At 38.6% G+C, this 27,151-nt stretch overlaps 5 protein-coding genes across 6 annotated transcripts; 2 read left to right on the forward strand and 3 right to left on the reverse strand.

Moving 5' to 3' along the window:
* Positions 1–1,658: 1,658 nt before the first annotated feature.
* Positions 1,659–5,573, reverse strand: LOC136262355 (PDZ and LIM domain protein 5-like). Its single transcript, XM_066056597.1, has 10 exons — positions 5,371–5,573; positions 5,067–5,218; positions 3,402–3,501; positions 3,132–3,355; positions 2,957–3,079; positions 2,804–2,910; positions 2,555–2,750; positions 2,239–2,419; positions 1,943–2,188; positions 1,659–1,890 (listed from the first exon to the last, which is right to left on the reverse strand). The coding sequence occupies exons 1-10, from the start codon at positions 5,467–5,469 to the stop codon at positions 1,816–1,818; spliced, it is 1,503 nt and encodes a 500-aa protein (XP_065912669.1). The 5' UTR covers positions 5,470–5,573; the 3' UTR covers positions 1,659–1,815.
* Positions 5,518–9,039, reverse strand: LOC136262357 (small ribosomal subunit protein uS11). The gene is made up of 6 exons (XM_066056599.1): positions 8,895–9,039; positions 8,538–8,691; positions 8,431–8,485; positions 8,272–8,378; positions 5,691–5,767; positions 5,518–5,639 (listed from the first exon to the last, which is right to left on the reverse strand). The coding sequence occupies exons 2-6, from the start codon at positions 8,684–8,686 to the stop codon at positions 5,572–5,574; spliced, it is 456 nt and encodes a 151-aa protein (XP_065912671.1). The 5' UTR covers positions 8,687–8,691; positions 8,895–9,039; the 3' UTR covers positions 5,518–5,571.
* Positions 8,909–22,102, forward strand: LOC136262354 (exchange factor for Arf-6-like). Of its 2 annotated transcripts, XM_066056596.1 has the most exons (22): positions 8,909–9,271; positions 13,755–13,821; positions 13,869–13,922; positions 13,975–14,093; positions 14,141–14,555; positions 14,616–14,903; positions 16,859–17,247; positions 17,301–17,431; positions 17,478–17,558; positions 17,606–17,718; positions 17,770–17,828; positions 17,882–17,965; positions 18,013–18,056; positions 18,107–18,221; positions 18,275–18,356; positions 18,406–18,476; positions 19,323–19,468; positions 19,521–19,613; positions 19,664–19,715; positions 19,816–19,926; positions 19,984–20,019; positions 21,824–22,102. In XM_066056596.1, the coding sequence occupies exons 1-22, from the start codon at positions 9,116–9,118 to the stop codon at positions 22,040–22,042; spliced, it is 2,925 nt and encodes a 974-aa protein (XP_065912668.1). In that variant the 5' UTR covers positions 8,909–9,115; the 3' UTR covers positions 22,043–22,102. The 2 variants fall into 2 exon arrangements, with proteins under 2 accessions (XP_065912668.1, XP_065912667.1); XM_066056595.1 differs by having other exon boundaries at positions 14,141–14,903.
* On the reverse strand, positions 21,992–22,641 carry LOC136262358 (transcription elongation factor SPT4-A-like). Its single transcript, XM_066056600.1, has 4 exons — positions 22,510–22,641; positions 22,355–22,461; positions 22,212–22,306; positions 21,992–22,163 (listed from the first exon to the last, which is right to left on the reverse strand). The coding sequence occupies exons 1-4, from the start codon at positions 22,576–22,578 to the stop codon at positions 22,081–22,083; spliced, it is 354 nt and encodes a 117-aa protein (XP_065912672.1). The 5' UTR covers positions 22,579–22,641; the 3' UTR covers positions 21,992–22,080.
* On the forward strand, positions 22,611–26,383 carry LOC136262356 (uncharacterized). Its single transcript, XM_066056598.1, has 5 exons — positions 22,611–22,715; positions 25,199–25,584; positions 25,631–26,028; positions 26,078–26,137; positions 26,182–26,383. The coding sequence occupies exons 2-5, from the start codon at positions 25,229–25,231 to the stop codon at positions 26,241–26,243; spliced, it is 876 nt and encodes a 291-aa protein (XP_065912670.1). The 5' UTR covers positions 22,611–22,715; positions 25,199–25,228; the 3' UTR covers positions 26,244–26,383.
* The last annotated feature ends 768 nt before the right edge of the window (positions 26,384–27,151 follow it).

The following is a 27,151-nucleotide window of genomic DNA, read 5'->3' on the forward strand; positions in this document are numbered from 1 at the left end:
GAACAACTAGTTCATCTACCAAATCTAGTATGACTATAGTTGCTAATGAGGTGGGTGTGTAACAGCTATCTAGGCTAGGTGGTGGTATCCTTTCTTGTATGTCAAGTTTACTGCAATATAACTATGCACTGATGCACTCTAAAAAAATGAAGCGTGCTTTGTGCACAAAATCAGTGTCACGGTGCATACTTTCGGGCTCAAAGTGTGCACTGTGGCACCGTTTTGTGTGCAAAGCACACTTAGAGTGTGTTCATGCTAATAAAATGTTAAACTTTTGAGCTTTTCGGTATTGTATCTCAAATTGTACCTGTAAAGCAGTTTGGGAAAAAGAAAAGAAGTTACAAAAATCCATGCAGTCTTTGACAATTCCTGTAGTAAAGGGGAAAAAAGTTAAAAAGGAAGTATCAAGGCCAGCCATAGGAACTTGCAAAAAAAAGGGATAAATGGTGCGGCCTTAAAAAGCCTGGGTGAAAAAAGTTGTGACATCAAAGGTGGCGGCCAAGAAATGGCTGCAATGATTTCATCCAGGTTTTTTAAGGCCACACTTTTTTTCACAGCTTGGCTGTTTTTGTGCAGATCATATATATATTTTCCCAAACTATTTTACAGGTGCAATATAATATTATGCACCACATTAGTGGACTGAGAAGAGCTTCCAGTGGCTAGCTATACAATAGATAAATTTCTGCATGGTGACACCACATCAGTGGTGTTATGAGAGTACTAGTGAGGAAAGAGCAGATTTTGATGATCTGATACTGAATCTGAGAGCACTTCAAGATTGCATTCACTATTTTAACCTTTTATGTATTAACTATGCTGAGATTGAATCTGAGAACATTTTTGATAAGTTTTATGTGTCATTTTAAGTCAGCTTAACCTAAGTGTATAGTGTAGTAGTCACTCACAATTTTAGGGGGTGAGTCTGAGATTTTAGGGGGGGGGAAGTTCCCCCCTAACAGCCCTAGAAGAATCACTGCTTTGAAGCATGAGTATAGTTAGTGTAATTCATTGTAAGTTTATTTTCAACTTCTTAGCTACATTAGCATGATATGCTATAAACAATGGATGGGAGCAGGTCCCTCTCCCTACACATAGTGACACTTTTATTGGTCAATATTTGCAACAAAAGTCAAAACTGATAGAACAGTCAAACACTCTAATAGAACAGTCACATTTTGTACCGTGAGAGTGATTCTGCCAAATCTCCCTCATCCCCACCCTCTGGTCTGCTCCACCATCCCCATGATGAGTTATAAAACTCAAATACAGCAGTTGCAGAAGACTGTTACCTTTGTTGCTGTACACTGATGATTTGAAAGTTGGCAGGTAGAGATTTGTATGGAATCTCTGGAAATAATGGATATGGGTGGACATCTATTTAAAATTAAGTTGTTAAATTAAATACTGTTAAATAGTGGTGGATTTGAGGGGAGTAGTGCTTGGGGTGTAACTATCTTGTTAAGGGAAAGGTGCTTATGACAATAAAAACTTAAAGCCACCAAAACACTCTAATAGAAGAGTCAAATATTTCCATAACACTTAGTAAAGTGACTAGTTTTTGTGATTGGAGGCCTTAGCTGGGTTGTAGACTATATATGTGCAACATGTATAGTACAGCTAGATGTATAGTACAGCTAGAATACATTGTTACCAACTTGGTAATCCATAAACTCTATCATTATAATATAATTGAACATTATTTTATTAAACTGACTAAATCTATATTATGATGATGCTGTATTGCTAATAAGTCATTGCAAAGCTAATTCCATTCTGATGACGGGTTGGAGTGGACTATAAGGCAGGGACCGATCATTTGCAGTTGGTACAATAAGGACTACCGGCCTTCACAAAGAATGACTGGCCCTCCAACGGGTTCCTACATGCCTGCAAGTAATAACACACTATGATTTTCATTCCTACAATTAAAAATACTTACAGTACACACGAAGCATTCTGGGTGCCAGTTCTGGTCCATGGCCTCCACCCATAGTTCATTGCCCCCAATCAGCTGCTTGCACCCAAAGCACTCAACACCAAAACTAACAGTGAAACACTGTGTACATAACAGGTGGCCATCTTCATAATGAAATCCTCCCTCTTCTATCCCACTTAGTTTCCTTTGACACTGGCTACACACAAAATGTTCTCCGTGCCAGTAGCGACCCATCGCTGTCATGTAGTTCTGTTACCATGGTTACAAAGTGATGTTAACATTGTTGTTGTCATGCTCACCCCAGTGATTGCTTGTTGACATCCTTCACATATTGGAGCAACACCTTGTTTGTAACATTGTTCACAGTATACATCATTGCCTTCGATCACAAATGTGACATTACTGAGAGGCTGAGAACATGACGAGCAGCAGAAACAGTCTGGATGCCAATTACTGCCCATTGCTGTAGCATAGGGACCCCTAGTAGTGACACAAAATATAATAGAGGATAGTAGCAACACACTACAACACAGCTACCAAAGTACTGCCTTAACTGATCAATACATGTATATACCAGCAAGTGTTACTATGCCAAGGTACCTGTCATAAAAATACCTGATTGGATCATTACACTTGGCACATTCAGCTTGACGGTCACAAGCTTTCTTGGTGCCGGTATCCTGTGTTGGTTGAGGGGGTGCCTTCACCACGGTAATAGGAGGTGGTGCAGGCCGGTTGATACCTGCTACAGTAGCAGGTTTTGGTGGAGGAGGCTTTGGTTGGCTAGGGGGCTTGGTAACTGTTGGCTTCACTGTGATAAGCACCCTGTGGCTTAACAATAGGAAGTGGCTTACAAACAAGTACCTGGTGATTTAAGAATTCCTTTAGTAACAGTTGCTGAGGGAGGAGGTGGCGTGTGGTGTGGTTGTCCAATCACAGGTGGTTTGATAATGGTTGAAGGGTGTGGTGTGCTGTAATTAGAGTGTGATAGCAGCATAAGAAATGATGCAATAATACTTGTCATCTTCTGTGATTGTGATACGACGGAACGCAGGTGACTGCAATGTGGATTCAGCTGATTGGTTAAGATCTGTCTCATCTGTTAAGATGGAATCTGTGATCACACCAGCCTCTTTGTTACTATAATAACACTACAGGTAAACAACATGTTTGTATCTCCATGGTAACTCACTATAGTTGTGCAGGTGGAGTAGTAGTAACTGACACGGCAGGTGTTGCTGTGATAACAGGGGGTGTGGGCCTACTAGGTGGAGGTGCTGGTCTGTTGGAGGAAGGAGGTGTGGTCACATTTGCTGATACTGGATTGGTTGGTTTAGGGGGAGTTGGCCGTGATTTCTGAACGTTAATGGTTACACCTCCAGTGGTATGCACTACCTTTGGTGAGCTGGTAGTGGTCTAGAGTGTGGTATGATCATGTGATCCATTGCACAATATGACTTACAGATGTTGTCACAGGAACAGTGGGTGGGGCTGGTCGGGTAACAGGTGCAGTTGTTGTAACAACAGTGTCTACAGATGCTGTCGGTCTCTTGGGAACTACACTAAAGAAGCCACACAAGTTACATCTGTCTTAAGAACAGAAAAAAAATCCAGTCTTTTAAAATACCAACACTATCTGTTATATTAAATGTATATTTATCGTAGTCGCTATTCATCCAGTACTGGATGCCGACTTGCAGTCTATTCGCCCATCATACCTCAGGTATCAAGCACACTAGTTGTGGTGAGTTTGAGGTGAGCTTTGGTTGGAGCGAGCGTCCCGGCAAAGCTGGGTCAACCCTAGCTCGCCTCAAACTCACTACTTTTACACAGACAGTGAAGGACATCATTATGGCTTAACAGGCAAACTTAAGGTTAGCGTTAGAGTTTGGATCGGGTTCAGCTTTAGTTTCTTCTTCACCCAGTCTTCTTACTTTATACAGGTTACTTATTGAATCACATTTTATAAGACAGAAAAATGAGCAACTTAACAGCAGTAGTACAGCCGATACCACACTGGCCCAGGTTTGAGTCCCAGAAGTTTTACGATTAATATTTTTTGTCAACCTTTTTATTACATACTGAACTGGATGAATAGCCCCTTCCTATATTTATCACTGGCTTTTATAACTCTGTGGATTAGTGTTGTTTCAGTTAACTGTAACTAAAACTAAAAGTACTTTTAGTAAGGTGAATATATTTAAGTTAACTAAAACTAAAACTATAACTAAAACAAACGTATATAATCACTGAAACTATAACCATAAATAAAAGGTTTTCATGTTTCTAACTATAACTAGAACTAGAACTAAAAGATTTTGATGTACATAACTAAAACTGTAACTAAAACTAAAAGTTTTTCATGTTTCTAAAACTAAAAAACAAAGAGTGAATAACCATAACTAAATCAATAACTAAAAAGAATTAAGAAAGATTACTATAACTAAAACTAAAACTAAAATTATTGATGAAACTAGCTACAACTATAACTAAAACTCCATACTAAAACTCCATACTAAAACTCCATACTAAAACTCCATACTAAAACAACACTACTGTGGATGAAGGTTAGCTATCTCTTGTACCATACTGAAAGAAACCTGGGGTTTTGTATACAGGGCTTACAATAGAGACAAGCCATGTAGCTATAGAGTCATACATTGTGATGATTAAACAAGTATATTTTGAACACCCATTACAGTACAATGATGCTTCCATAGATAGTATATACTATCTACGATGCTTCAAGCAGGTGAAGTGAAAGAACCACTAAATGACAGCTTTAGTGGGGGTTTTCTAAAACAACTCTAGGGTTACATGCTTTACAACATACCTTCATGAGTACAGTTGCAATAACACAAACAGTGTCCAATTTCAAGTAAAACCTCTAGTGAAAACGTATACATGCCTATTGAAGATGGCACCTGTACCTGATAATATATTGCATTGATCTATTGTGTACTCTAGTTTCTACAAAGCCATGCAAGTTGTTAATAGAAGCCATACACGTAATTGACACATTCTTTAGCAATAATACTACACAAATACCAGGTATGATAGTACCTTATTTGGCAACATGATATGTTTCAATAGTACCCACTCATACAAGTAATAAACAACATCTCACTTTGACACGGTCAGGCGAAGACTCTGGCCAGTCCCTCTAATCAAGGCCTGAGCATCATGATGCTTAAGATCCTCGGTGGGCGTGTCATTAATCGTCAACACGAAGTCTCCGTCCCGCACACCCCCTAATGCCGCTTTGCTACTCGGCGTGACCTATCACGTGAACGATAACCACAACCCACCATACACATTAACAGTGCACTACAATTACACCACAGTATGGCAAGATATATCATCGTAGCGAACACCACCATACGGAATACGTATAATAGCTTGGTTCATGTTGGTATCACGTGCATCTCTACCTTAGAAACGACTAGCGGAGAACAGAAATCTTTACCACCGTTCAATTTGAGGCCCCAGGGACCACCACCACTCAGGAACACTTGACGATTGCCTGACATGTTTGAACTAAGTCCGGATATCTCGAAATAATTATTTATACGCGCATATTACAGGTTGCGGGTTTTTAATAATTCAATACAATGGTGTCCATGGTAACAAGTTTACAATCGTCTACCGCGGCGACCTCCCTTTCTTCTTGTGCTGTCGCTGGGGATGGGCGTGACGTCCTCTGTAATGAGAGACCACTTGTTAATAACAGACCACACACATTAACACTTACCAATTCTGCCAATTTTCATCCCAGATCTTGCCAAGGCCCTGAGAGCTGATTGAGCACCTGGACCAGGAGTCTTTGTCCTGTAGAAGAGTACAACCCTCTAATTATCACAGTAATTAATACAGCTACAACACACTAAAAACATGCAGTAAAGATGATATACACCATCAGTTATATCAACGTAGGCAGCACATGAGATAAAAAGTGACCGGCTACTATTGAACACCATAAAAGGGGTATACAGTTTGTTGCGATCATGTCTAGTGCAAATTTACTGGCATGATAACATTTACCCTACATAAAAGACATCAGTTTACCACAAACTATTCAGATAATATGTAAAGTGTACACAAACACCTCATAATATGGGCCATCTTCAGTGTACCATATATATCAGTGGAAGTGTTTGGATAACTAAAATGACCACTAAATTTATTAATTTGTATATATAAGTTGTGCACATTCTAAGCTGCACCAATAGGCCCTAATGAACACAATAAGCCATCACAGAAACTAAAATTTTTGCCTCTTAAAATAGCAATTATAACTTGATGAAACATGAACCAACAGACATGAACTTGTTGGCAAATTAATAGAGACTATTGATACACAGGGTTAAAGTTCATCATGAAACAAGTTGATGTTGTGTACTTATAAAAACCAGCTGCTACGCAGCTAGCTAACTCATCCCATCCCAACTGTGTATTATTATTTTATTATGTTGTGCAATAAGGCATAATTAATTTTACTGTAATTCTCGGATTTTGTAATTCATGAAATTTCTGTAATTCTTCAATTACGTTGCTATGGACTGTTATGGAAGTGCTTGTTAAACAAACCGCTTTTAACAACATATCATGCACAGAAGTATCTTCTAAACTGTTTTATAGTTTGACTATAGTGTTTCCCCCACAAATTCTCTTGACAAAGCCTCAAAGCTACTCTTCATTTTTGTTTGCATACAACGGGGATACGCCCCCTTTCCAACTGGAAAGGATAGGCTATTCCTGGTGGTCTATGAGGCCTGCACTGTTGTTTCTCAATTGCTAAATGCCCAAAGGGAAGGTAATTCACAAAGTCTGAGGAGAGTCACCACACCCGTATTTCAGACCACCGAAAAGAAACCACCTCAGAGCAAAGTTTACCTGTGCGCAAGTTAATACAGACTTCATTTCGCTTTTATTTCTTACATAAAAGCTGCTTTTACCATTAACAATTTTGCTCACATGGGTGCATACAGACAAACATAGGTAGGTAGGTAGATACACACACACACACTTTTACGAAAACAATTTCAGTAAACCAGGCGTGCACCCACAGCCAGCCTTTGGCCAGCTGTGTATGTGGCACCTGGTTTAAAATTTAAAAAAAAAAAAACACCGCTTAATTCCATTGTAATCGGAATTAATTTTGTTGAACATGAAATGTGTAGGTGGAAACTACAGGCAGAGGGTCAGATTTCTATTACTGCACAACAGGACATTCTAATACATGATAATTTTATGCACTACAATAACATGTAAACAGTTTTGTACAACACAAAAGAAATGAAGCATTGAATGGCAGATGTCATCTTGATGGCTTTTAAAATATGAGCGTCCATTATAAGATCACATGATCTGTTGTGTACTACTGGATTCTGTAGCGCATGAGGATTCTAATGGCACTTAATTGACCATAGCACCAAGTATAGCAAAGATATTCCTTGTTAAATGAAGCAGTGTACAGTGGCTGACATTTGATGAAGGGAGTATTTTTTAAGTGGAGGCAATGTACCCAACTGCACCAATGCTTGGTGCCATTTTATCATCAGGTTCATGGTGAGTGATGTAGTGATCTTTCTATTGCTAATACTTGCAGTTATTTTAGTTTGTATAGGGACATGCGTCAAAGCCTAAATGTAGGCTTACTGGGTCCGAAGGGTAAGCCAGAAAAGCTGGGTTGTTTTTTTGCAGCTTGGCGGTATTGGAGACATAGCCAAGCCCAGCCAAAAATGCCTTTGGAGTAACCCCAAACCCTTCCAACTAGAGTCGCTGGAATTTCAAAAAAATATATCTATTTAACTGAATTTTCTATTGACTGACTAAATTTGACATTGCATAAAGCTATGGGCTTGATTTCTCCATTCTTATGATACAGTATGGGTGGATTCATATTTACGTTATTAAAAAGGTACGAAGGGAAAATTAATACCTGCCTTCAGTCTATAGGGATTAAAAGTCCATTAGTATATCTGTAGGAATACTCTTTGTTTAACTGCTTTTTTTTTATTTTGGTCCCTAACCCAACTTATTTCCTTCTACTTGTACAAACTAAGTACCAATCAATTCACCATGAAAATGTGATACATGAAAACACTATTTATTACAAAGGCATTGAATGCACACACACAATGTTTAATGACTGATTCTGCAGTACTTTAAGTTATTTTACTAAGTTGAGGAGTACATATTACAGCATTTGCAGGCCACTTAAATACTCTAATAGAACAGTCACAACTAGACTAAAGCTAAGCATTAACATATTCTAGTTTGAGATGGTGACGGTAATGGCACCCAACCAACCACACAAGGTCTATACTTACTTGTTACCACCAACTGCCCTCAATTTTATGTGTAAAGCAGTGATGCCGATTTCTTTACATCGAGCAGCAACGTCTTGTGCAGCCAACATTGCAGCATATGGTGATGCCTTGTATATTAAGATAATAGGTCATCATTAGCTTTGTGTGAATATAACTTACTTCATCACGGTCAGCCTTAACCTTCATGCCCCCAGTTACACGACATATCGTCTCCCTACATAGTACAAACATTAATACACTGATCAGGTCACAATATGATGACTCACTTTCCTGACAAATCCGTGACGTGTACAAACGTGTCGTTAAATGAGGCGAATATGTGAGCTACCCCAAACACTTGTTCCCCTTCAGCGACCTGAGGTCCTAACTGAATGACCTCTTCTTCCTTCGGTGCACGTCCCTTCCTCTTCGCCATTATCTCTAAAAGCCACACAAAGAGGTTTTCAATGAAACAGCTATCACGCGTAACATGCGCATTATTTAGGACAACACTATCACAGCGAGCATTATATGCTACGAATATCTCACGAACACAACAGTTATTCAATTTTTATTCTGCTAAAGACACCGATAACACGTTAACAACACCAGCAAGGACAATGAAAAACGATTGACACGCTTACCTCAATCGGTACCAAAAAGAAGGAGTTTGTTACGCGCACGCGTATATGGAAACGTGATACCCCAATGGGAATCCGACTAGTGGTGAAGGCAGTTATACCATAGATAGTATACTAGCGAGTGAATATTTTTTTTGTGTTTAGCTTAAGTCTAATTTTAACATTGTAGTATAGTTACTTAATTTCCATACGGAGTGATCGTTATTTGGAGTACTCGTAGAATAATGTCTGAACAACCTCGTACAGTAGAATTAACCCGAGCCGTCGAAGACAGCGGAAGGGAAACGTTTGGATTCTCTGTCAGTGGTGGAGGAGTTGGTAAATTACCAGTTGTTGTATGGGAGGTGACTCCTGGCCTACCTGCTGCCCTCAGCGCGTCGGTATGTAATTTGTTCTTGTAGCCCTCACGCCATGTCACTGTCACCCTACATTGTTTGTTGTTAATTATATTTAGTGTGTATGAGTTTACCATGTAACCCTATTACAATAAGTGATATTGCCATGTTGAGCAGTGCTTACAGTGTGCCAACATTACCTTATGAGTGTGTCATTGCTGTGACAATGTAGGATCCTTGTTGCACACTTTATAACATCGTTTAATACCATATGGGGGACACATGCAGAGTTCAAAATAGGGGGAAAATTTTGATTTTAAAAAAATTGTTGAGGCCCTACTGAGCACCAGTAGGCTGACACCCAACAGTCTGTTTGGTGACAACTTGTCTTAATTGTGCTGAACATCCACTCATACAAAAGTGGGGGGTATTAATGGTTGCTAAACCTTAAACATTTCATTAACACACTTATTTTAACAATGTACTGTTGAATGTACCCTGCAGCCTGGTCTATGACCTAATTTGGCTGATAGTATAAGATGATTGAATTAGTGTTTATGCTGTCATTTGGTTTCTCATAGCAACGCTATTATTATTACAGGGGTAGGAGATGTAATGTTTTTCCAGTAACAAGTGAATTTACAAGGTTGAAACCCAGTTAAAGTGAAAGAAAATTTGTATAAATAGTGGTACAATGGGTTGCATGTCCTGTACACCGTTTAGGCTGTGTCTTTCAAGCTCATAAATATCCTTTCAGATCCAACTGTTTGTGTGCTATATTTGAGGAACGAATTGTTTTACTTAACTTTATGAGAATGTTACCAGCTATATGATGATTTCAGCATTGGTGTTTATTGCCTATACACAAATAATGATATTTAAATAGTAAGGTATGGATTACTCTATTGTACACAAACTTGAGATAGTTCATAGTGTTGTGAAAAAAATGTCTCCCTGGGATGTACTTAGGGGGTAACTGTAAAGAAAGTTTGTTGACAATATGTCCAACTCAATGACTGAGTGGCAGAGGAGGTTGGACACGCTTTAAGCGCCACTAAAACAAATTATGCAATACTTATTTATTGAGGAGGGTAATATGTTGGTCTTGGTACCATGCAGTGAAGCATGTTTATAGAACACAAATGTGACAAGTCTGGTGAAGTCGCATGCACCAAACCAGACTTGTTAATTTTACTCAGAACTTAAGTGCTTTTTAGCCTAAGTGAAGCCAATCTGAATGAACCCCAGTGAAGCCTGATGTTTTTCAGTTTTGTATTATGACTATTGAGTGGTATTTGCCAACTACTTGTGCATGAAATGTGTTAATGTCGAGATAGTCACCAGTGAACAAGTGGATCCCTTACATGTGTCCTTTTTGGTGGGGATAACACAATGAGAAGGAATTTCGCATTTGAAATATTACGAGTTTAGCACATGGCTCAGTAGTGTAGCATGTAAGTGCCATCAAACAGGTGTCGTGTCTGACTGAAGTGGAGTTAATATGGCTTCAGACCCTACCAGACCTTGGATTAGTGTATCACTAATGGGGCTCAAATTATAGTACAGTTGGTTTTATTATTTCATGCTTGACGAATAGCTAAGTATACTGGGATCAGTACGCTATAGAATTCCTGGTATAGATACAATACAATAATAGTACAGTGAAACCATTGATACCTCCATGAATGCAAGTGAAGTCTGTAGTATGTGTGTGTGCATTGTGTTATACTTTAAATTATTTATTGTGTAAAGTGTTACTATTGTAGTGAGTTTGTAGCTGTAAGTGAAGCCTTGTAACTCATTCCTAGTGTGAGAGCTATCATTGAGGGTTGTGTGTATTCAATTATCAAATCCAGCTCTTTTATTGTATGGGTTAGCTCTGTGTGTGGGGCTTACCCTCCATCATCCTCCTTTGCTATTGTTATATTCTCCTTACTTTGTGTTCATTTTCTTGTTATGGTTTCAACACCTTACAGTTCTGATGCTTATATAGCTAAGTGTCTCAAAATTATTCAAAGTCTTATACCAAATACATTTACCAGTTGCAATATTTGTGATGCAGCAAATGTGTCCTGTCCTACCTGCTAGTTGTGTGGACTGTGAATTACAGTAACTGACAAAAATGTTCCCATTTTATTTACGTTCCATTTTCCTTGAGCAATGAACACAGGTTGTGTACAGCAAAAGGGGAACTTTAATTTGTCCGCTACTATACAAGAACGGGATACTCTGATAAAGTAGACACTGAGTTAGTTGGATTACTGTGTTTTCTATTAGTACAATTGTGTGTGTGTGTGTGTGTGTTTATTGGCACTCCATTACAAGTAGAATTTAAACGAACTAGTGTATTACAAATGAAGTAATTATCCTTGTAACTAAACTATTGGAACAAATGGCACTGTGAAACCTCCTACTTTAGTTGCATAGCACAGTATTTGTGACCTGCTGAGCGAAAACCCGACTTGTTTGCATAATGTTTTATAGATAAATTCCATTGAAATACATGTAAAAAACGTGTGTTAAATAAATAGTTTTATAAATAATTTTATACATGTTTTAATCGCTTCAGTAAACAGTGAAGGAAGACTCAGATAGTAATACAACCTCTTCATGGAGAGTAAGAATATCTTTGTTTCGTTTCTGTACCATGAAGCAAGCATGGATTACATTTGTTTGTTTACAATGCAGTAAAACAGCACTTTATCATCGCCATTTCTAAGCTTGAACAACCTTCTTGCTTAATAGCATGGGTATATTTAGGACACCTTGATGATTGCCCCAGTTCATGGTGAATAGAATGACACAAGTTCCAACTCTGTATCCCGTTGCACGTGAGACTTGTGATCAATTAAACAAGTGCCTGTGATTTTTTCTGTATAGGCACTGTACAAATCGATTGTTTTACTCTTCTTATTGTCCATCGCTATTACTCCAAAAGCACTTACCAGATAAGGTTGACACTTTAACAGCTCATTGGTTTTTTTCCCTCTAGACAGCAAAAAAGTCAAAATGAAGTTTGACAAGCAAGTCAGTTTATGTTTAGCGGGTTACATTTATTAGGATTCTCAAAACTGTATCATGCCACTTGTTTCAGTACATAAATCCCTTAAATACTCTAGTACTTTTCTAAGAGTTCCTATGATGTAACACAGTGCTATGAAGATGCATATAAAAAGTTTCTGAAAAGCTTTAACACAAACCAACAGCTCTACATTGAAATGTTCATACCCATTTCTGTGCACTCATTTTCCACACTACAATTTATACAGTAAGAATGGTGACTGCTCAATTAGAGTATAATTTGGTGGTAACGCACACACACACACACACAAAGCAAAGCAAAGCCTCCGGCAGCTATGCAAAGCATAGCTATTGCTGCCCAGTGAACCAGCACTGGGATGCCTGTGCACCACTCAGGCACTTGAGCCTTGTGCAGGCAAATCCTCCTGGGGCACTGTCCAGGTCTCTTGGAGAGAGGTCGCGGAACCTAAAGTTCCACAACGACCCCAACACCACTAAGCGAGACAAGGACAGTTGGGCATTTGCTTCCCCAGTTAATACCAGGTACCCATTGATGTTACAGCTGGGCGGACTGCTTCCCCAGTTGACACCAGGCCACCAGGTCCCCATTTAAACAGCTGGGTAGACTGGAGCAATGTGAATAAAGTTTCTTGCTCAAGGAAACAACAACAACACCAAAGTGGCTCAACCGGGAATCGAACCTGGGACCTTTCGATTACCAGGCCGATGCCCTAACCACTTGGCTATGCTGCCTCACACACACACACACACACACACACACACACACACACACACACACACACACACACACACACACACACACACACACACACACACACACACACACACACACACACACACACACACACACACACACACACACACACACACAATCATGCATTTTATCCCAACCCTGTACACTACAACTTGAGAAGTCACAACACTTGGTCTAAGGGTCAACAGACTTGTCATGTAACACTAGGTAAAGTGGTATGCTATTGCTGATTTACAGACATTCATACAGTGTGACATCCTGATGGTGCATACAGCATGTAGTAGGTTCGTGTGGAGTTGTCATTGGTATATAGATAAGGGTCCTTGTAGCAATAAAAGACACAAAAATTTATGTTCCATTACAACATATGGAAATTTCCCATTAGGGAGTTAGTCTCATCTCAGCTGCCAATGTGCTCGATCACTTGAAGGTCGTCTGCCCAAATTCTTGGTCCTCACAAAGTAGTAGTACTGATTTGCTTTTTATCTCATACATAAATTTAACCATGCTTAAAGGAGCTTGGTGGATTTTAAAATCTTGTTTGTGCAACTGCTAGTACTGAGTGCCTCCTAACAACACACAACAATATCTTTTCCGGTGTTTACGTTGTTCATGTGGTCTTCTGATCGAGGCCAAGAAATTGGGACTAATGTTATGGTGACCTTTATCTGGTTAATAGAGCATGTGGACAATACTAGCATTAGTGCTGTTATGAGGTTACCATGTTACTAGGTCAATGTTGGTGATGTGCTATTGGCAGTCAATGATGAACAACTGGATAACATGAGCCAGTCTGAAGGTGGGTACTAATTAGAATTATTGTAGTGCATAATTAACTATTACTAGTTGTTGAATTGATTACATCATCACCACAAGTGTCAACATTTGTGTTTAAATCTGGTAAGTACCACCTGTGTGTGAGAATGTTGTTATTCTTATCCCCAATACACAGATGAAGTCATCCAGGCAAAGGTCAAGCGGATCAAAGCTAAGCAAGGAGGGGGTCGGGTTAAGAAAGAACAGCTAGTAGAGCCATCAGTGAATTCTGGTGGAAGTAGTGATGTTGTTAAGGTGGGCATTAATAGGAAATGATACGGTGTGTATCACATGATGTATAGGGCTCCTTACCTACTAGAGGGTTAATTACGAAGGGGATGAGCACTAAAAGAAGTTTTGTACAACATCGTTCCTTGTCTACTAAGGTACAACCCCGTCACAGACTGTCAGAAGGCGAGGAACCTTTGGATACTAGTAATTTACTAATGGTACCATCGGATGGTGGCTCACCTCGTATGACTAGGGAATCACTCAGTATGTCACCGCCATCACCAAGGCAACAACGCTTGTCGGATATAGTACACTGTAGTTCACAATCTGTTGACAACCTGCCAGGTGGCAGTGGCCAATGGGATAATAGTATTGTTAGCAGCCAGTCAGAATCTTCCATGGACATTTTAAGTGGATCATGTGACAGTCTCGGCAGTGCTACTATGGAAACTAATAAAACATGTGGTAGTCCTCCAATTGTACAAGGTCAGAGCTCTGTGATCAAAGTGCCATCTGCAGACAAGAAACATGTGATTAAAAATTTAGCTAATTTGACTAGTCTAGAGATGGGGAGCTCTAATGAGAGAGAAGAAAAACAGTTAGGCTGCTCACATGATCTGACCATTGCATCGTCCACTGAAACCACTCAATGTTCTTTAGAGAATATTGTTGAGGAACCACATCCACAGCAACTCGCTACAGAGCAGCCAAACTCTTCAGCGGAGCAGTCACACCCCTTGATCGCAGAGGAACCACCACCTACAGAACCACACCCCTCAGATGGCTTACTTAAGACATCGTCACTACAGTCCAATGCATCTGCTCAATCTATTGGTGAGAAATATTTATATGGTCAAGGCACACAGTAATGTATTGTGTGGTCCAAGGAGTACACCTACAAAATACATTTATGGTATTTACCATAAATTGGTACTTACCTCTATCCATAGTAGCTTTTAGTGGCTGGTTGGTTGGGATATGGAGTACAATCAGGACACTCTAATAGAGAGGTCTCCTTTTAAGCCAATCAGCAAAGTCACTCTTCCCTGGCTGAGAAAACACACAACAATGCACCACAAGACACACCCAGGGGTGGATTCACAGGGAGGGTACTAACTGGAACAAAAGTTTGTGGTGGGGGTCAAGAAAAGAGATAATTAGTTGATATAATTAATACAGCATGTGAAACACACTTATCATATGGAGCATGCTCTACTTTCAGGCCTGGGCCCACAGTAAATTTAGCATTCTGAAACAATCTCTATTGAATTGTAATACATTGTGAGCCACTTCAAAACCATGCAGCTGAATTTATGCTGGACTCTCTGTGTGACAGTTATATATTACAACTGCTAGAGATTGATGATGAATTTCATGAGATCTGTTGGTGCAACCCCCAGAAGCTGTAGGATGTTTATAATTGTAGTTTAAATGATGCTAAAAATGTAACTACGGCCATAATTTTTTTTTGTTTACACATTTTCCTAAGGGGAGAGCAATGCTCCCCATAGAATCGCATATGGTAGGGAAATCATTCATGCTATGCATTTTCTAGAGTATCTTCAGAATTTTGTGATTTGACGGGGTATTTAGTTGATTATGCTGGCAAAGTTAAACAGTTTTGTGTAAACTTACATCCCTCACATGTAATAATACAGTACCGCTCAAATGTAACGTCATCTCACAAGAGTGAGAGCGATTAAAATAACTCGCTAATTCAAGGCCATGGCACTTGTTTTGCTTACTCGCAAGTGAAACAGGTGTCATGCCCTTTAAATAGTGGGTTTTTTAATCACTTGCGAGATGGCGTTACATTTGAGCGGTACCATACAAGAAGGAGGGGCACCCCTTTGACACCATATAAGTACCATAAAAGTACATGCATGCACTTTACATACAAACACAATTTTAAATCATGATTGCATAATTGTGACTGGATTTATAAAAAGGGGTCTTCCTCACACATACATTTCTGTGTCCTAGGTAACTATAACTTAGTGTTTATCCATTTCTTTGACCTAGGGAAACCATGACTTGTTGTTTAGCTATCATATTCTCCATTCATTAAGCTATGTTGGTACTCGCTACTGACCAAATATCATTGACTATCAAAGTTGATAAAATGGATGTGTGCAGAAGACCCCTTTTCACAAATCCAGTCATGATTTTAGTTACATTATATTAAAAACAAATGTTCTTGTCTTCACTCTTGTCACCACAAAGAAAAATAGTGTAGTAGTTGAAGGCAAGGCCCAAAGCCATTCATAGGACTATCCTACTGTATACCAAAACTTAGCTATAGTATGTTCACGTTGAGCTGAACCCTCAAAAACATTTAATAACTCACAGATGCAATTACACACTATCTTGAAATTTGGCTCATTTGTAGTACTGCTTGACCCGCTAAAAATATTTCAAAATCTTTTTGTTCAAATGTTTGACATAATATTTACGGCCAATCAAAATTTTCACAATACATTTCCTATAGGGAAGCCATATAAGTACAGTGTCCATTACAGCCCTTTCCCGAACTTGTCGTGGAGCCAAACCATACATGTCTGTTGTTGACACCTTTGCTGTTACAAATAATTATCTGGTTGGCTGAAATGTTAACTTGGTTGAGAAAAAATCCACTTTTAATTTTTAGCTGTTTTTCAGGATTCAGCTCAACGTGAACATACTATTGTGTGGCCTTCATAAAATGCAGTATGAAGAAAGTTGTGAAATTAAAGTATTAAAGGTGGTATAGCCAAGATAGGCTGTTGGTATTAATAGTTATATCTTGTTAGGTGACGTGATATTACCAACATCAACAATTCCAAATAAAGCTTACCCTGAGGTGAAGCATATGACCAGTGTCGAGATTAGACAAAGCAAGTATGGACCTCATCGCTATAGTAACAGTGATGAACCATCTGACACTGGTTCCCATGGTGGTAATACTGGTTTCCATAACAATGATACTGGTTCCCATAGCAGTGATATTGGTTCCCATGACGATAACACTGGCTCTCAAAACAATGATGTTGGTTCCCGTGGGGATGATACAACTAATCGTGATGACAGTAATGGCTCCCGTGGCACAGGTTCCCATGGTGATGACTCAAATCTTCGTAATGTTCGTGCAAGGATAGCATCCTTAAGAGGTGCCACATCAGAGACCGACTTCGGGTTGAGGGTATGTAATTATAATTGTTATTATTATTATTATTAGTGCTACTATGGAAACAGGTGAGACGTACACTCAGTGGACGTCCATTAAGGACATTAGATTCACGAGAGGAAGCAGTTATTTTGGCACGGAAGCTGTACATGTTGGATGGGTACAAGCGTAGTGAAGTAGCAAGCCATCTAAGCGCTAAGTAAGTCACTGAATTACATGAAAACTGTGCTAGCAACTGTTGCTAGGTCACCATTTAGTCAAAACGTTGCTGAAGAATATTTGAAATTTTTTGAGTTTGAGAATGTTGGTCTAGACCCGGCTCTAAGGTTAGTGTTCCCATGGTAATGAAGTTATGTAATGTTAAATTGTGTAGACAATTTGTTTGCTCATTCACTTTATCTGGGGAAACCTACGAGCAGGAAAGAATTATGCAGTATTTTTCTTGTCGTTTCCACCAATGCAATCCAACCTTGTTTGCCAATTCTGGTATGTCCTGTTGCTATTGGTTACATGTCATCACTATGGTGACATACACAGATTCGTGTCATTCTCTGATATGTGCCCTCTTACTACTGAACACTGACCTACATGCTGAGGTATGATCATTATTGGGTATATTTGTGTAGTGTTATGAGCTACATTTCAATAGCACACTGGATCACGGATGACTCAGACTCAGTTCATTACGAACTTACAAGGAACAGGCGAGAGCTATCCTAAAGAAATGTTAAAGGTGGGCTTTATGTAGAGATGTTGGTTATCACAATTGCTTACGTACAGGGATTGTATGATAGTATAAAGAAGAATGCTTTGCCTTTGGCAATGTAAGTGCTTATTGCCTGACAACACTAATTACAAGACTTTGTTGCTGTAGTGATGATGTTAAAGACTCCAGCTCACAACCACTCTCACAAAATGGCACAGGTAATCATGAACCACCCACGGGTGTTCCAGTCTATCATGTGACATTTCCGGGAACTTTCATTGAGGTCTGTTTCTTGGTAACCACTGTTACTATGGTGATGTAGTGTCATGGCAACAGGTGGATCTAGCAGGTGATGCACCGGTGTTTAAAGAAGGTGAAATTTATCGTAAGAATGTCATGGAGGCTCCTCATAAGAAAGGTAAGCTGTTCTGATATATTAACAGTTGGTTACTATAACAGCATTGTAGTGCAAAGTGGAAAGAGAAAATGGAAGCCATACTATGCATACCTCAAAGGATTTCTCCTATACTTCATTGAGGTGTGTACTTTATGTGTACAAGTATTGCATTAATTGTCTCATTACCAATAATATGAAACTCTGGTAGTCCATTCTTTGGACACTGTAGATAATACTCAGGCTGTAAAAAAAAAAAAAAAAAAAAAAAAAATCAAAAATGATATGAACCATGTTGGTTTTTGCTGAGACAGTCCACAGTACAATACGTGAAACATTCTTGCAATCCCTCCACTTACTTCGACTGTTGGAGACATGGTGTAAAAAAATACAAAAAGATGTTCATTTGCAGCAACACATGGAGCCATTGATATGTTAACCATTAATCAACACTTTTGTGCTAGTAGTGAAAAGAATTGAAACACAAAGAAGTTGATGATACATAAAGTACAGTACCTCCTGTGGTATGCATATGGGTTTAAGCAAGTGAAAAAAAGTTGATGTTATGCTACTTAAGACTATATTCTGACAAGTCAGAGGATTAGCAGGTAGATGTATTAAGAAAACCATAAAAATTAACACTGATCATGCAATAGCTATCACATCAGCATTTTTATAGTACACTTTTGGGTAGGAGGGAGGGGGTAAGCAAAAAGAGTACTCTCTGTGTATGGTTGTGAAAATGCTGAAAATTATGGACGACCCCTATTAAAGTCGGCCAGCAGAAAATTTTTGATGTGTTGAGTAAATTTTGAGGAACTCATTGAAGGATTTTTGAAGTATATTTAGGTTTGATTGTAACTAACCATCACTGCTAAGGTGCTGTAAAGGTAGTGTAGCTGGTTTCTGGTTGATATGTTTTTGGTGGGAAAATGTAAGTCATGTACTACCGAACTGTCTTCTCATGTGTATTGTAATAATACTGTGTAGCCTCATGAAGAACTATACTTGGACAAGACAACCAATGCTCTACCCATCACACACTGCATAGCACAGAGAGCATTTGACTACCACAAGAGAAGTAGTGTGTTAAGGATAACCACATCAGATTGGAAGGTCTTCTTATTACAAGCTCCGTAAGGACTCCATCTATCTTGTCACTAACACCCATAACTGACTGATCCACAGGTCGGTGACAGAGATGCAACAATGGATGAGTGCTATTAACAAGGCAGCTGGAACTTATTCATCTATACCATTGGCTGCTCCGATTGGCTCTAGGTGGGGGTGTGGTATTACGTTGTCATGTGATCCATTTCTGTTCAATACAGCTCACATTTTCAAAGACCGATGTTACCTTTAGCACCAACCAAGTTAACCCATGTGTGTGTGTGTGTGTGTGTGTGTGCGCGTGCGTGTGTGTGTGCACGTTGTAGTGTGTCAGCTTCTTTGTTAATGTGTCCGCTGCCTATATTATGTACAGGAGCAACAGTTGGAGAGTCACAATAATCGTGTCAAGTCACTAGAGAAAGATTTAGAAGAACACAGAGCTTATCATTCTGGTAATGTTAGTCACAAAGGGAAAAGCAATCAGGTACTGAAGTGGACATTGTGCAGCTGTGCTGTACTAATTAACTGTTCTTGCTTGTAGGCATGGCGTGAAAAATTAGATTATTTTGAATTTGAGGTGAGTGGAAAGTATGTAGCAGTGGGTTAGACATGATATAAGCACCACTAAAAATTATTACCATACAGCAGGTTGTTGTTGCGAGGTCCAAATTTTTGCAAAGGTGTTAAAAGTAACCTCCAGATTAAATTTCTGCAATTGTGAAATCTGCAAGACACAGATGACTTACAGGGAATTTAACACTTTTTGCAGTTTTGTGCGAAATGCATAGTGTGGTTGTGCATGCGTGTCTGTTGTATTTTGCTCTTCTCAAAGTGAAATAACCTATGCTACCATCCTGTTAAAGAAATTTGTCACATGTACAGCAGTCTGAGGCACGATATGGATCATTGTGGCACCAGATAAATCGCTTATAAAAACACGCATGCGTACGCATTCACACTTATGAAATTGCAAGAAGTGTTAAATTCCCTGTAGCTCACTTGAAAATATAAGAAATTCAGTCTGTCAGCAGAAATTTTTGTAAGTTAAGCTTCAATTTGCACACAAATTTTAGACCTCGTACACAACCCACTGTGCGGTAGTTGGAATTCCAAGGTGGTGGACAGCTTTATTACCACAGTTTTTCAATCGATTGATATTTGCCAAAAAATCTTTTTGACAATATTTTGGTAGATAAATATAATGCCTTTGCCATATTTTTGAACAAGGTGATGAGTGATGCACCTGGTGATTTCTAGCATCTACTACTTTAGTATGTTCACGTTGAGCTGAATCCTGAAAAACAGCTAAAAATTAAAAGCGGACTTTTTCGCAACAGAGTTAACATTTCAGTCAATCAGATGATTATTGGTAACAGCAAAGGTGTCAACAACAGACATGTACGGTTTGGCTCCATTACAAGTTCGGGAAAGAGCACAATGTACTTATATGGCTTCCCCACAGGAAATGTATTGTGAAAATTTTGATTGGCTGTGAATATTATGTCAAACATTTGAACAAACAGATTTTGAAATATTTTTAGCGGGTCAAGCAGTACTACAAATGAGCCAAATTTCAAGATCATGTGTATTTGCATCCATGAGTTATTAAATGTTTTTGAGGATTCAGCTCAACGTGAATATACTGTACTGATGCCTAAAACATTTTTGTTTTTGCACCTGATAAACTCAAAGTGCATCCTTTTATAGTGTTGTGCATTAGATCATATGGTACAATAGTTCTGTATAATAGAGATCATGAAGATTTGCACATTTTCTCTCCAAAGTTCCCAAAAACCAGCCTCAGAAAGCCTTCATAACAGCTTGGAGTATTAGTTAGATGTTTTAACTGACTAACTGATGCCTTCAACCAAGTATAACTCAACCAAGTATAACTCAACTATGTTCAATTTCTTCACTGTTCGACATTGCTTAGGTCCACCACATCAGCTACAATGCATGCATAATGGACTTATTTCTTTCTTCACTATAATGTAAGTGTTGATAGCACATACTGTATTAAACACCACACTTGAGTGGTGCCACAATATTATTATAAAGGCTTAAGCATTGTTTTAAAGCATTGAGTGGTGGCCAATTTTGAATAGTTGCTGCATCAATTTTTGAAACCAAAACAAAGTGGAGTGACAACATTCCAACATTAATTAATTAATATTTGCTGCACATTCATGCACGAAATTGATCCTTGGTGCCATTCCAGTCACCTACACCTGTTCTTGTTGGCATGTAATAATCCCTGTGATGGCTATGGTTGACAAGCTACACAGATGTGTATCATAGCAGTTCACCACATGCTAGTCCTGATATATTGGCTGTTCTGTTTTGCTGTAGTTGTTTAAAACTTTTACTCCTCTCCTCCACAGATAACAAGGTATCGGATCTACATTGCTTGTATGACGTCAACCAGTATTGAGGATTTACAAACCCCAATTCCAAGCTTCCTGGTCCCCAGTCCTAGTATCAGCACATTAGCTACAGTGAATGTTGATGATTGTACATTTGAACCTCCCAGCCCTACACTATCAACACACTCACATTCGGCATTCAAGCATGACAAGAAACACAAAAGAAAACATCATTAAATTATTATTGTAAATTTATATAACATGTGGATCATGTATCAGTGTTGTATTCTCCTGTCACGTGACCTGTACGCCACACCCCTCTCCTTCAACATTTCAGTAATCTCGTAAGGTAGATCACCTGATATCACGTGATGTCTACACTAGTTTACAAGGCTGCAAAACCTACCTGATACAGACACAGCATAACAACCTTGAACGCATCTCTCGATTCTCTGCCATCTTGCTACCCAGCTGTCTACCGGGCTCATTAACGATATCAAGCTGTATGATATTTAAATAACATTATTAATGGTTAGTATATATTATTACCCGTCAAAATTGTGACTGGTGCACTCACTGATCGCCTCGCGGTTACCCTTTAGCTCCAGCCATCGTTCACAATTATCACAACCTGCCGCCAAGAATTGGTCGTGTGTCTATAGTACACAAGCTACACAACTCAACCACATTGCTGTATGAGTTACCTTTACGAGGGAACAAAGCTTACAAGCTCTTAAATGTCGAGCTTCTTTCGGCACTGTATCAAGGGACATTAATATTTTTAATGGGCATCTATTATAATAAAAATAACTATAGGCGTTTAAAATAAAATTGGCGGTAAATTATGGTGAGGAGTAAATTTTACTGATCTGATGGAGCGAAACGTTTCGCGTTGAAGATTAATATATCAGTACGTGTTAGTTGCACAGTGTCACAACATATAACTGCAAGATATATCTATGGCCAGAGCCACCCACGTGGCTCTAAGTGTATGCAGACGCCTCAACCTGTAAAGTATAGACATGAGGCAAATGTGTAACGATCTGTAATTTTGGGGATCACTTCTGAAGATGAAATTTAAGTTGACAATTGAACAAATATAACGGAATTTTACGGAAATCTAAAATTTATGGATTTGCTGATATCAATTTTACAGAGAAATATCCATTGAAATATGTGAAGTACAGGCAGTCATCTTTCCATCTTCAAAATTCATAGACAGTTTTTGGCTTCTTGGGCAAATGTATGAAGTGATAAAGCTTGGAGATTAGTCTCGCATGGCCAGACTGCTTTTTCTCTTTGTCATTAGGTAGGGAGAAAAAAGGGTCTGGAACAGTTCGAATCCCACAATTGTCTTGACACGTCACAAGGCTACGTCATAAGTATACAACCCATGCGCTTAAACTCCATTGTAACAAGAATGCCACAACACAACAATAAACAAAAGACCTTACCTAAACAATTAACAACCGATTCAATCTATTATTACCTCATAGGCAGCTTAGATGCTGATAGGTTTATAAATCTGTGCTTGTAATTGATTGACCACTTGATGCAAGCGGCTATTTGAAAATGCATCATGTTTCTTTGGTTAACACCTCCAATTATCCGGAGAGTGTCAAGACGAGTGTGGGATTCGAACTGTTCCAGACCCTTTTTTCTCCATGCCCAATGACAAAGAAAAAAGTAGTCTGACCTCGCGAGACTACTTGGGAGATAGGCTTGGCTTGTGTCAAAAAAACTTCCCTAAAATTTAAATTATTGTTAGCTAATTACATAGGGTGAGCACCATATAGATAATAGTCCCACCCCAGACCATGTAAGAGTCTGGTACCACACAAAAGAAACACTTGGCTATGATCAGTGTTGGGCAAGTTACTTTGTAAAGTAACTAGTTACATATTACATATTACTTGCAACTGAACTATTTAGTTACAGTTACATATTACCCATAAAATAAAGTAACTGTAATAATATTACATATTATATTACTTTGTGTCCATAGCCTTAAGCTGTCACGTGTGAAACTACCACCTCATCACATGACATGATTGCGTTGTTGGGCAATGCGCAAATGTTGGTTATAAGTAAGAAGCTGGTGAATAAGCTTCATTCAGTAGGCTTCATTACTTCGTTGTGGCTAGACGTTACTCAGTAGATTACTAACGAGATTAGTAACTTCGTTACTTGTAGTAATAATATTACATAATATTAGATTCGTTACAGTAACTATATTACTTAGGTAACGCGTTACACTTGTAAGTAAAGTAACTTGAGTTATATTACCTGTTTTTATAATGTATTTCGTTATATTACTTTGTTACCACAAAAGTAATAAGATTACGTAACACGATACATAAGTAGCGCGTTACTCCCAACACTGGCTATGATAACATTTATGTGACATTACACAATCACTATGTTTTGGTCACCATTGAGATTCAAGAAAGCCTCTGATTTCACATATATTTCATGCAACTGAAATTCGCTTTGCTCCTTTTGCCATCTCCTTCACTGGTTAACAATCTTTGACATTTCTTTACAATACCATTAGGAGTGCCGTTGTCAATGATATTAAGGTGCAAATTTTTGTATTGTGTGATACCAGACCTCTTGTGGTCTGGGGCAACTGGCGGCTAGATATTGAGTCTTGCCCAAGTACTATAACTGAACTCAATGACTTATAATGTGGTTGAACTCTCTACAGGAAGACTTGTAACTAGTCCTATAGCTGAACTCTACTGTAATTTTTATCCAACAACACATGTTCTTGAGATATAGAAAATATGTGTTGGTAGGGTAGTGTCAAGGCCTTCCATTGACTACAGAATGCCTCCCAGATTTGTGCGGAGCATGTGATCATTGAAATAAATAGACTTGTTGCCAGTGTTTTTGTATTTTGGATTAAAATTTTCAATCCTTGACGTGCTTGTTTGTACTTTAATTTACTAGAAGTGAACATTCCTACATAGTTACACTTATAGTTGTATTGGTATATGGGATCAGTATCAGATTGGTTTAGTTTACAAGTCATGCACTCAAGACAGACTTGAAAAAGCATTAATGCCACTAGCTATGTGGCCTCTACTGTCAACAACTAGACAAGGCACCCACAAAAATTTTAATGTACTGATACAATTATCATATACCTCTCACCATTATATAAGGCATAGTACAGTGGAGAGTCTATCCAAACTAATATGGGGGGAGGGTGTTCATATAATTGAATAGTACGTAAAATATTCAGAGCTTTGTTCAACTACTCTAATAAAGCATACACTTTTGACAAAATACTCTAATTGAGTAGTCACTTTGGTGTTCGGATAATCAGAGTTCAGATAATCGACTCTCCACTGTATCACATGACAGTCACATGGTTATATTCTCTTGTAGGTTATACTGGTCATTTGTGTCAAGTGGTACATGATTGCTATGGAAAGGAGCCAATCACAGCAGAGGGTGTGGCCTACAGCTAATGAGATTGATGGTGATGTAGTTGATAATTCTACCCAATCACATTTACTCACTAAGGAGAACAGACGCTTGTTAGTACAATACTTTACTAGTAGAACCAGCTCAACTGGTCAAACAAGACAACGGAATGCTAGTTTCCATGGTGATTTTGATAATGCTCGATACCATGATGAGTGGACTACAAGACATCATGTGTTGGAGTATCCCCCAGTAACTAATCCTGTAACCAATGGCAACCATCATGTAACCAGTAGCAACCATCGTGTAACCAATGACAACCATCATGAAAACTATCGTGTAGTGAGGTATGTGTTTCATGATAATTATGAGGTTACCATGGTAATACCACAGGAGACACTACAGTAGACAACATTCTGTTGGTGGATATGATGATGGTTACTATGGCAATGATGAACTTCAACCACATCATAGATATGGTCACTACAAATCCTGTAATGTTATTGGCTCTGTATCACATGATCCAGCCCGACACCTCTCCCAATCTAGAAGTGTGTATAATATTCATTCTAACTACCCAGCTACTACTAATGTAGCCACCCATTCTAACCACCTATCCTCGACTAATCTAACAGCCCATTCTAACCACATCACACAATCTAGTGCAGCAGTCCGACCTAATCATCATCTCACAAAGTCTCCATCTAGTTTAGCAGTCCATGCTAGTGGTATAGAATATATTTGTAACTTCACATCTACTCATAAAGTAGTCAACAGCCGGTCAAGATCAGGTGAACTAGTGTTATTATGTTTGCTGTTATACTGTTATGTTCTGTGTAGCTCAGGACTTGAGGCGTGTTAGTTGGCATGGTGACTTTCAGCTTCAGCAGTCTGCAACAGGTTAGAAGGTTTTTAATTGATATTAAATGATGTTTTCATGGTAGCCAATGATACACCCACGAGAAAAAGAAGAAACAAAAGACACAAAAAGTGTTTGATCATGTAATATTGTTAAATGTATTTTTGTAGCATTGTTAACAAAATTCTTGTATAGGTAGGTTTAGTGTACCCTACCAGTGCTATACCAGATAGTTTTCTAAATGTCTGTGTGACTGTATTCTTCAGTGTAGCAAGCTTATAAATAAGGAGATATGGTTGGTGAGGGTTAGCTATTGTCATTGTTAGCATGGTGGTTCAGCGTTGAACCACTGCCTTGAAATGTTACATATCAGGTGTGTGTTTTTGTTTGTTTCATGAGCTGAACTTTTAATGCAACTTATAGCCAAGCTTACTAGCCAGAATTTCCAAACATTATCTATATCTTTAATGCTGTATAGCTGTTGGCTTTCGGGTAAGACATGTCAAGTGTGACTGACAATCATCACTGTAACTATATCATTGCTGCAACAGATTGACAGTCTAATAGAACACTCATGTAACGTTTATTCATTTAATACCATACCTGTTTCACTGCCCATACAAAAGTATAGTATAGCAGTGAAATTTATCCCGTATTTCACTGACAGCAGTGAAAAGTTGTTTCACTGACAGCAGTGAAAAGTTGTAATTGCAATTTCATTGGCTAGAATTTATGTAACAATGTAGTGCTAATTAGTGTTGACACATGTTTAGTACATGGTGACAAATTCCGTATGTAGCAACTACTGCTACCCATGCTATTACTAGAACAAATTATATTTTATTTTTGCACAAAAGGGTGAATTACAGTAGTTATATAAAAATGTGGCTCAGTGAGTAAGTCTACTATTATTGCACTCCAGCCAGTATATAATTACATGTCAGATTCAGCATTGTATTACACAGTTACTGGTAACTCTGCGGTGATTTACTAGATGTAGCTACATCATGGCATTAAGAAAATTCCAATAACATTCTTTCTAATAAATATTTCAG

This window comes from Dysidea avara, chromosome 7 (assembly GCF_963678975.1).
Source record: "Dysidea avara chromosome 7, odDysAvar1.4, whole genome shotgun sequence".
NCBI classification, from domain to species: domain Eukaryota; kingdom Metazoa; phylum Porifera; class Demospongiae; order Dictyoceratida; family Dysideidae; genus Dysidea; species Dysidea avara.

Excerpts from the sequence above, each read along its gene's own strand:
- LOC136262355 (XM_066056597.1), bottom strand. The coding sequence starts at position 5,469 with ATGTCAGGCAATCGTCAAGTGTTCCTGAGTGGTGGTGGTCCCTGGGGC. Across the intron at positions 2,751-2,803 it reads AGGAATTCTTAAATCACCAG|TGAAGCCAACAGTTACCAAG; the intron begins GTACTTGTTTGT and ends TGCTTATCACAG. Across the intron at positions 2,420-2,554 it reads AAGTGTAATGATCCAATCAG|GGGTCCCTATGCTACAGCAA; the intron begins GTATTTTTATGA and ends TGTCACTACTAG.
- LOC136262354 (XM_066056595.1), top strand. The coding sequence starts at position 9,116 with ATGTCTGAACAACCTCGTACAGTAGAATTAACCCGAGCCGTCGAAGAC. Across the intron at positions 18,357-18,405 it reads GGAGGCTCCTCATAAGAAAG|TGCAAAGTGGAAAGAGAAAA; the intron begins GTAAGCTGTTCT and ends ACAGCATTGTAG. Across the intron at positions 19,927-19,983 it reads ACAAAGGGAAAAGCAATCAG|GCATGGCGTGAAAAATTAGA; the intron begins GTACTGAAGTGG and ends TCTTGCTTGTAG.
- LOC136262356 (XM_066056598.1), top strand. The coding sequence starts at position 25,229 with ATGATTGCTATGGAAAGGAGCCAATCACAGCAGAGGGTGTGGCCTACA. Across the intron at positions 26,029-26,077 it reads CAACAGCCGGTCAAGATCAG|CTCAGGACTTGAGGCGTGTT; the intron begins GTGAACTAGTGT and ends TGTTCTGTGTAG. Across the intron at positions 26,138-26,181 it reads GCTTCAGCAGTCTGCAACAG|CCAATGATACACCCACGAGA; the intron begins GTTAGAAGGTTT and ends TTTTCATGGTAG.
- LOC136262357 (XM_066056599.1), bottom strand. The coding sequence starts at position 8,686 with ATGGCGAAGAGGAAGGGACGTGCACCGAAGGAAGAAGAGGTCATTCAG. Across the intron at positions 8,379-8,430 it reads TTAAGGCTGACCGTGATGAA|GCATCACCATATGCTGCAAT; the intron begins GTAAGTTATATT and ends TTAATATACAAG. Across the intron at positions 5,640-5,690 it reads GATGAAAATTGGCAGAATTG|AGGACGTCACGCCCATCCCC; the intron begins GTAAGTGTTAAT and ends CTCTCATTACAG.
- LOC136262358 (XM_066056600.1), bottom strand. The coding sequence starts at position 22,578 with ATGTCCCTTGATACAGTGCCGAAAGAAGCTCGACATTTAAGAGCTTGT. Across the intron at positions 22,307-22,354 it reads ACCAGTCACAATTTTGACGG|CTTGATATCGTTAATGAGCC; the intron begins GTAATAATATAT and ends AATATCATACAG. Across the intron at positions 22,164-22,211 it reads TTATGCTGTGTCTGTATCAG|GTGATCTACCTTACGAGATT; the intron begins GTAGGTTTTGCA and ends ACGTGATATCAG.